The sequence below is a fragment of the Molossus molossus genome, unplaced genomic scaffold (genome assembly GCF_014108415.1).
Source record: "Molossus molossus isolate mMolMol1 unplaced genomic scaffold, mMolMol1.p scaffold_m16_p_4, whole genome shotgun sequence".
NCBI classification, from domain to species: domain Eukaryota; kingdom Metazoa; phylum Chordata; class Mammalia; order Chiroptera; family Molossidae; genus Molossus; species Molossus molossus.
The window spans coordinates 23497528-23506214 of NW_023425377.1; the positions used below are offsets into that span (position 1 = coordinate 23497528).

The 8687-nt window shown below is 52.1% G+C and overlaps 1 protein-coding gene across 1 annotated transcript; it reads right to left on the reverse strand.

Annotated features, from left to right (window-relative positions):
- Positions 1-333: 333 nt before the first annotated feature.
- PCYOX1L (prenylcysteine oxidase 1 like) lies at positions 334-8453 on the reverse strand. Its single transcript, XM_036240642.1, has 5 exons — positions 8083-8453; positions 6460-6634; positions 4486-4697; positions 1585-1725; positions 334-1130 (listed from the first exon to the last, which is right to left on the reverse strand). The coding sequence occupies exons 1-5, from the start codon at positions 8408-8410 to the stop codon at positions 472-474; spliced, it is 1515 nt and encodes a 504-aa protein (XP_036096535.1). The 5' UTR covers positions 8411-8453; the 3' UTR covers positions 334-471.
- Between the last annotated feature and the right edge of the window lie 234 nt (positions 8454-8687).

The window sequence follows — 8687 nt, forward strand, 5'->3', positions numbered from 1 at the left end:
TGTTTTCTGATTTTCCCTTCTGCTTTATTTGTAACCACCTGGTTACCTGTTTCATTGTTGGTGTTGCCACAGGTACATTTTGGGAGTAGGTACTGATAAACAATAAAGAGACTGGATTCGGAGTTCTCTGTCTTATATTCCCTCCCATCGTTATCCCCATCTCCTAGTTACGAAACCAAGTCAGAAGCAGCTGGAGATGAATTTTTATTTCTTCTTTTAAAAAAATAAATAAAATGGATACACTGGTTTGAACTTCCTTCCCTTCTCTTACTCTCTCTCTTAAAAAGGAACAAACCACTCTGAGAATCCTTAAGACAGAGAGGCAGAGAGCAAGCCACCCGGACCCACTGGAGAGATGACCTGGGCGCGGGAGGGGGCTGGGGGCTGGGCAGGCGAGCGTGGCTTGCGCAGCCATGGCCGCTGTGGGGGTGATCCATCTTCGGCGGGAGTGGACGTTCCCAGGCTCGGCCCTCACAGTTCAGTCTTTACCTTGTGCATCAAGTCCTTCTGGTCAATTTTGTCTAGGTCCTGGTACCAGCGGTTGTAAGCCAGCAGGGCCACGTTTTTGGCAGCTACAGCCATGACCTCCACGGAGCTGGCTGCCCACTCCAGGGCATTGAGGTGGAAGAGTTGGTCATGGAGTGCGAACCGAGGGAGGGTGGTGCGGGAGCCGTGGCTGGGGTGGGCCTGCCACTCGGCTGTCTGCACTGAGTAATAGGAGCGGAAGAGGGTCTTCAGCTGGGACCGGAGGAGGGGCTTGTGGGACTGGACCCGCCAAACAGCGGCCTCCTGAGGCTGCTTGCGTCGGAAGCTGGTTGAGATGTTGACAGGACAGATGTTGTCCAGGGCACAGAAGAAGGTGGGGAAATCTGTGGTAAGGATGCTGGCGAAGGGGAAAAGCTTAGGGTCGGGGAACCCGAAGTAGGAAGAGTTGAGGTAGCCGTGGACCAAGGAGACCACGGTGGGCGGGAAAGAGTCCTGGATGACATCGATGGGCGGGTCGAAGCCTTCAAAGGTGATGGTGCTGCTGTTGTCCAGGTGCAGGGGGGTGGCGATGACCACTATGTCGTAGACGTCGAAGCCAATGCCCATCTCATTCTCATACTCCACCAGGTACAAGGGTTTCCCTTCTGGAAGGAGGGAGAAGAGAGCACAAAAGTCAACGTAGTTCTTGGCTTCTACCCACCGATCTCCCACCTGGGGCCCAGCATGGAGGGTATGAGGCCCTGGTGCAGCTGGGCTTTCCAGACGGTGGGGATCGTCCTTCCATGCTGGTGTGGCTGCAGGGCGAGCACTGGCCTGGGAGTCAGGAGACTCCAGCTCTGGCTCTATTTCTGCTGCCTGACTGTGGCTCAGAATCCTCGGTGCTCAAATGAATAGAACTAGATCAATGCAAATCTGTTTTCTGGCTCTGACCTTCGAATCGGGACAACAGTGCCCTCTGGTGTCACTTGGCAATGCTGGGACTTTCCCTTGGTTTTTTTTTGGAATTCTCCCAGGCAGACCAAACTGGAATTTAGGGACAGAAGAGGTGTGTCACTGTCTAGGAATGGAGTGGCCATGCCCCCTGCTTTGTCCACTTACCTGTATGCTGCAGGGTCACAGAGGTCACTGTGGCATGGATCACGTTGGCCTTGGTGAGCTTCAGCAGACCGGAACAAACCAGCTTATTGCCTCCCTCCACAGACCACAGGATGCCCTGGGCTCCGGCTAGCGCCATGGCTCCTGGGCAAAGGGAAAAGATGGCCGGTGGGTTCTCAGACTCACTAGACAATGGGGCTGAAGAGTCCATCACCATCTTGCCTGGGCCTCCCTCCCAGGCCAAGACCCCTCCCAACCATGGGCAAAGAGAGACAACACACACACAAATAAATGCAACAATGTTACAGTGCTAGGAAGTGAAGACACCTATGCTCAATGCAAGAGCCAGCTACAAAAGAACACAGATTGTATGATTCTATGTATACAGATTAACCAGAATGGGCAAGTCCATAGAAACACTGAGCAGATTTGTGGTTGTCTGGGTTGGAGAGCTGGGGGTACTGGGGAGGTGATGGCTAAAGCTAAAGGCATGAGGTTTCTTTCTTTTTTTTATCCTCACCCAAGGACATTTTTGCATTTATCTTCAGATAGGGTGAGAAGGAGAGAGGGAAGAAGAGAGAGAGAAACATCAATGTGAGAGAGACACATCGATTGGTTCCCACCCCCATGACTCCAACCAGGTCCAGGGATGAACCACAACCGAGGTACGTGCGTGCCCTTAGCGGGAATCAAACCCGGGACTCTTATCCACAGGCCAACACTCTAACTGCTGAGCCAAACCAGCCAGGGCAGCATGAGGTTTTTTTAGGGGCAATGAAAATGTTCTTAATTGTGGTGATGGGTGCACAACTAGGAATATACTCAAAGCCACTCAATTGTACACTTTAAATAGGTGAATTGTGTCGTATGTGAATTGCATCTTGAAGGATACACACAACATACTAAAAAGGGAACAGGGAAGCCCATGAGGAGACACTTAGCAGGACCTGAGGGCTGGGATGGGCTAGCCATTCCAAGAGCCAGAGGAACAGTATCCTGGGTACATGGGAGGTGCTCGTTAATTATAAACCTTTTCATTCATTTATTCACCAAAAATGGGCTGAGTGCCTACAATGGTCCAGGCACTGTTCTAAGTGTTCGGGATACATCAGTAAACAAAGGAGAAAGAGATCCCCGCCCTCAGAAAGCATACATTGTAGTGGGAGATAAAATAAGTAAATTTAATAGTCTGTTAGAAGACAAAACCTGCAGGGTAGGGAGACTGGGAATGCTGGACATAATTTAAAACTGGGAGGTAGGGTAGCTTCAATTAAATGGTACCACCTGCACAAGGGCATACTGGGGAGACAGTTTACCATGATTGCCTCAGGGAAGAATGTTTCAGGCAGAGGGATGGTCACACAAAGCCCTAAGGTGGGGAACACACCTGGAACACTGGAGATACAGTGAGGAGGCCAGAGTGGCACTGGGGTGAGTGGGTGGGGGGAGGTGGTGGGGCCTAGATCATGTGGGGCCTTGCAGGCCACTGAAAGGACTTTGGGTTTCATACCCAGGCCTGACATAACCTGGCCCTTGTTTTACAAGGATCATCCAGCAGATGTGTTGAGACAGTCTGTCGGGGCAGGGATGGGGGAGGTGTTGGCGGGCCTGGTGGGAGACTTGCAGTAGCCCAGGTGAAGGATGCTAGTGGCTTAGACCAGGGAGGAGGCAGTGGTGGGAAACTGTTGGGTTCTGGTACATGTGGAGAGAAGCAGGTATTTCTTGACATTCCATATGAAGGATATGAGAAAGAAATGAGACAACGCTTTGGCCGCAGCAACGGAAAGGAGTTATGACCAACCAAGTCGGGAGGGGCAGGCTCGTGGGGAAAGGTCAGGAGCTCAGGTTTGGATGTGCTGAACTTGAGATGCCCTTGAAACCTGCCAGTGGAGACACAGGGGGCAGCTGACATGTGAGACTGCAGTCCTGGAGAGAGGTCTGGGCTGGAGGTCATGTTTAGGAGGCAGGTGGGTGAATGTACCACCTTGACACTGATGAGCTCACCGACGGGGCTTGAGAAGAGGACCAGAGACTGAGCCTGGGCCCTTCCACGTTATGGGGCTGGGAGGAGAGAAGGGCCCAGCCAAGCAGGCTGGGGGGAGAGGCAGGCGGGTGCCTGTGCAATTTCTTGGCCTTGAGTGCCCCTGCCCTCCTTCCACCCACTGCCACAGCAAACTGCTACCCCACCTCCCGAGGCCCAGAATGGTGGCCATGCCTTGGGGAAGACATGCCCCAGTGGCTCTCCCGGGCAGACTTAGTTTGATACTTTCTGTGGCCTGTGCTGGAGGACAATGGATTGTGTACATGCTCACTGGCCCCAGTCATGAACTGGGAAAATTAGATGCGTTAATGGATGAATTAACCAGAGGCCCCTCCATGGGGTACGTTCCTAAAACTAACCTAGTCAAGAGTAGTATAAACCAGCCTGATATGGTTCAGTGGTTAGAGTGTCAGCCTGTGCACCAAAGGGTCGTGGGTTCAATTCCTGATCAAGGGCACATACCTGAGTTGCAGGTTCAATCCCTGGCTCCAGTCAGGGTGTGTGCAGGAGGCAACCAACCAATCATTGTGTCTCTCTCACACTGATGTTTCTCTCTCCCTCCCTCGCTTCCTCCCTTCCACTCTCTCTAAAAGATCAATGGAAAAAATATCCTCAGGTGAGGATTAACTGAGAAAGAGTAGTAGAAACACACTGGACCTGAGGTCCAAGCCTCGTTCTCACCACCCACGAAGCAGGGTAAATGCCGTCTCCTGCCAGCATGGAGGACCAATGCCAGAATCAAGTTGGGTTAGGGCAACCATACCGAGCCAGGCAGATGTGCGGTTACTATGGGGAGCCCAGCCCATGCTGGGCACTGTGGGCCAGGGAAGGGCAGGTGGGCAGGCCAAGGGCTGCAGGCTCACCAGCAAAGGCGGGCATCGCTGCTGACTGGCCGTAGCTGGCCCGCAGGACGGCAGAGACGATATCGTCGATAAAGCGCTGTGTGACGCCCACCTGGAGCAGGGACTCAGCCACAGAGCGCTGGGTCATGTTGATGAAGCTGGATTCCCCCAGCGAGTAGAGCAGCTCCTCCACGCCCGAGAAGGCGTAACCATGGGCCTGGTACTTATAGATCCTGGGAGACATGTGGAGCTGGAGTCCTTGTGCTGAAGGCCTTTGGGCTGACCCCCCACTCCTGGGTTACTTCCCCTGGGAGGTTCAGCAGAGACCCACCCTCCTTTCCATGTAGAGGTCAAGAGCAGAGGCTGGTTCCATTCCCCTTGGTCTGGTCACTGGCTATGGTAGGCCAGTCCCGCCCAGAGGGAAGGGCAAACACCCCAGAATCTCACTAGACCTGGCTTTACATTGTGGCTCTGCTGAATGACAGTTGCAAAAGTTCTCTGAGCCACTCCCTGCCTGAGGGCACAGCCCTCTTCTCACCCAGCTGGGACACAGACGCATCCCCCTTCTCTAGCAGCTTTGCCTCCGCCCTGGCTCCTAGGACCACACAGGGCACAATGGCAGCTGCCTCCTGCCAATGTGTCACCCTCTCTGCTAGCCCAGCCTGTACTCTCCTCTAGCTTGATCTAACAGGACCCCCACCTACTCCCCAAGCTTATGTCTGTCCCTCCCTCCACACTCCCCCAGCCGTAGGTAGCATGTGCTGATGGGCTGCTGGACAGGCTGGCCTTTGAAACGTTGCCTCTGCTTGGGCTGCTGTGTAAACATGTTGACTTTGGTTATCAACAGGACACCCAGATGAAGGTGTCCAGAAAGCAGTTAGACATGTGGGTCTGGAACTTAAGGGGAAACCGGTGACAGGTAGAAGTGTCTCCCGCAAAAGAGAGAACTCGGCATTGTGTGTTTGGATGCAACTGACAAGGGAGGAAGACAAGGAAGAGGGATAAGGTCATAACGTTTGGGGGCTACCTGGAGAATGTAGGGAGGAAGTGCCATCAAAAGCATCTATAAGCCCTCCCTGCTTTGCTTTATTTCACCTTCATGTAATCTTCCTTACATTCCTTCCTTCCTTAATCTCAAATAAAGAAAAAAAAGTGAAAACTGTTTAAAAAAAAAAAAAGGCAGCTATGAAAGAGGAGGGAGGGGAAGGCAGAGACCAGAAAGGAGGCCTGGAGGCCGCGCCGGGGAGCCCCGCGCTGACGTCTCTACATCTGGCCCAGGAAGCAGGAGAACCTTCGGAGGGACTTTGAAGGAGAACGCCAGCTTGGCAACCGAGTGGACTATGAGACGCAGACAGAGTGACCACAGACCCCTGGTCCTCGTTATCTGGAAGTGATGGGGAGGGGCCAGGACAGGAGGAGGAGAGAAGGTGTTTGTTCTCGATGGGAAAACCGGGGGACAGCAGAGTTCGTAAGGGTTAGCCCACAGGCTACATATGGCCGACAGATGTCTTTCACTTGGCTAATACGATGAATTGGCTGCAGACATTGAAAAACTGGGAGATTTCACATGTAACTCTAGGTTTTCTGCTTCGTCTGAAAAAACTGAAAGATCCAGCCACGTTCCCACATGGCCACAGTTGGCTCTAGCGGAATGCTGGCTGCCCCCTCTCAACGCCTTGCTCTTCAGGGCGCCCACTCCCCACCCTTCCTTCCCACCCGCGGCTGCATATCCCAGGCCCACCCTTCTAGGGGCCTGAGTCTACAACCCATGCGTAGTTTAGCAGTTAAAGAGAACGCTAGTGACAATACCAGCGACCATGCCTGGACCAACTCAGCACGTTCCTCACGGCTTGCTCCGGACCTGGCCCGGATGGTGCTGGGGTCTTGCCCCCAGCAAGCACCTTTTCCTTTTTGACAATTTCCAGTCAAGCTAGTTCCCTGCCTGCCTCCTTCCCTCTCTCCTTCTGGAAGCCCCACAGCTCCGCCCAGCCCTACCTCATGAACTTCTCCATGACCTCCTCCACCCACATCTGCAGCCGCAGGAAGCTGATGCCGTAGTGCCACCAGAGGCGGAAGAGGTTCAGCAGGTACCAGTCTGTCTCCTCCAGCACGAAATGCTCCCCGCCGAAGATGGCGCTCCTGCCCACCACCTCTCGCCGGTGTTTCAGCCCTGAGGAGACAAGGAGGAGCCCCTCAGGTCCCCTTCGGAGGCCCCCCAGGAGACCCAGTGGTGCCTGCAGCTGACATTTGGGGCCTTCCTGAAGGATGCAAAGGGACTGGCTCCACTGGAGGGAATATGAACACTATGGTTTGTCCATCTGTGCTGCTTGTGTAAATCAGTAAACTGTCCAGAGGAGGGGGTCAATGGGGAAAAAGGAGGGACATCTGTAATACTTTGAACAATAAAGATAAAAAAGTAAAACAGTAAACCAATGCACTGGGGAAACGTTGGGACTGAGTAGTCAATAAAGAGATGAAAATTAAAATAATGTGGCATTCTACTTTTACATTTTTTTCTAAAGAGGTCCACTCAGTCAAGAGTGAAATTCAGATGTCATCCTGGAATGTCAGGGGCAGGCAGCCCTGAGCACCAAGAGCACATGGGAAGAATCTCAGCTCCTTGTAACCACCCACACTCTACAGCCCACAGAGCACAGGGACTTGCATATCTCACTCCATCCTCTCATGGCCTGGGAAGAGGCAGGACAGGTGTTAAAGTTGTGGAAACTGAGGCTTAGAGGTTATCGAACCTGCCCCATCACAGGTTTTGTTTCTTTCCCTCCCATTCCTGTCTCGAGTCACCAGTAAGCACCTTCCTTAAGCATCCTTCAGAAATATTCTGTGCAACTATTCATAAATATGTATCTCTCTGAGTTATTGCCCTCCCCCTATATACTGTACACTGCTCTGCACCTTACTGACATGCTATGTCCTGGAGAATTTTCTATAAAGGCAACCTCATCTGGCTGACCAGTCTGTGTACTTAAACAATCATTTATTTAATCTCATGTTCCAGTGGGTGGGCAGGTAGGATAGTTCCAACCTTTCGCTGCTATAAACAATGCTGTGATGAAGAACTTGGCGTGTCTGCCTCTTTGCACATGGGCAAGTATCTCTTCTGAGAAGCGGAATTTCTGCGTCCAATAGTATACGTACTTGTGGTTTTGACAGATGCTAGAGTGAAATCTCACTTATTAGCTGCATGGCATTAACCAAGGTGCAAACATTTTCTGAGCCTCAATTTCCTCAGGAGATGTAACCTCCATCTTGCAGGTTGGTATTAGAGGTAACGTCTACATACTGTCTACAAGGATGCCAGGCACCTGGCGAGCACCCAGCATGTGCAAGCCATTATGATTACAATTTAAGAGGCAGCAAATTGAAAGGGAAAGAAACTGGCCTGGGAGTCAAACCTGAGTTGTAATCCGGGCTCTGCAACTAACTCACTGTGTAACCTCAGGTAAGTTCCTCCCCCTCTCTGGTCTCAGCTGCTCCATCTGTAAAATGAGATTGGGCTACATGACCTTCTGGCCTTGACCTCTGGGGGTGGGCAGCCTGAGAAGGGCCTGATGGCTGCGGCCAGCCCTGCACGATGGGGCCCCGGGACAGTGCACTCACCGAGGTGCTTGACGAAATCCTGCATGTGCAGGCTCAGGGAGTGGAAGGAGGCGGCCCCGCTCTCATAGTGCTGCTTGTTGACCGAGATAGTGGCCAAGCGGCCGCCCACTGTCCCCTTCTCAAACACGTCGATCTGTACCCGGGGGCCGAAATGCTGCTGAAGGAAATGGGTCACGGCAGAGCCCCCGATTCCAGCCCCGACCACGGCTGCCAGCAGGCAAGGAGACAGACAGAGAATGAGTGTGAGACTGCAGGACACACCTTCACAGCCTCCTTGGCCAATGATTCCCAGGCACTTGCGTAGACTTAGAAGATGCAGAAAGGCCATCTGCAGACTAGTTTTTAGTAAAGCAATTACTAAAGAGCAAAGGACAATCTGAAAACTGCCACCACTGTAACCCTCACTTTGTAAAAAAAAAAAAAAAAAGACATCAGCAACAAAAAAAGCTTAACCTCATAATTCAGGATGATCATTTAGAGACTAAATCTAGTTTGATACAAAACTCATTACATTGTCCCTATTTTTTTTTTTTTTAAACCTTACCAGAGGATATTATCCCATTTATTTTCAGATAGAGTGGGAGGGAGTGGTAGAGAAAGAGAGA

Coding starts and splice junctions, on each gene's coding strand:
- PCYOX1L (XM_036240642.1), bottom strand. CDS start 8,410: ATGGCCTTTCTGCATCTTCTAAGTCTACGCAAGTGCCTGGGAATCATT. Junction 4,698..6,459: donor GTCATGGAGAAGTTCATGAG/GTAGGGCTGGGC, acceptor CATGTCTCCCAG/GATCTATAAGTACCAGGCCC. Junction 1,726..4,485: donor AGCGATGCCCGCCTTTGCTG/GTGAGCCTGCAG, acceptor CCCTTTGCCCAG/GAGCCATGGCGCTAGCCGGA.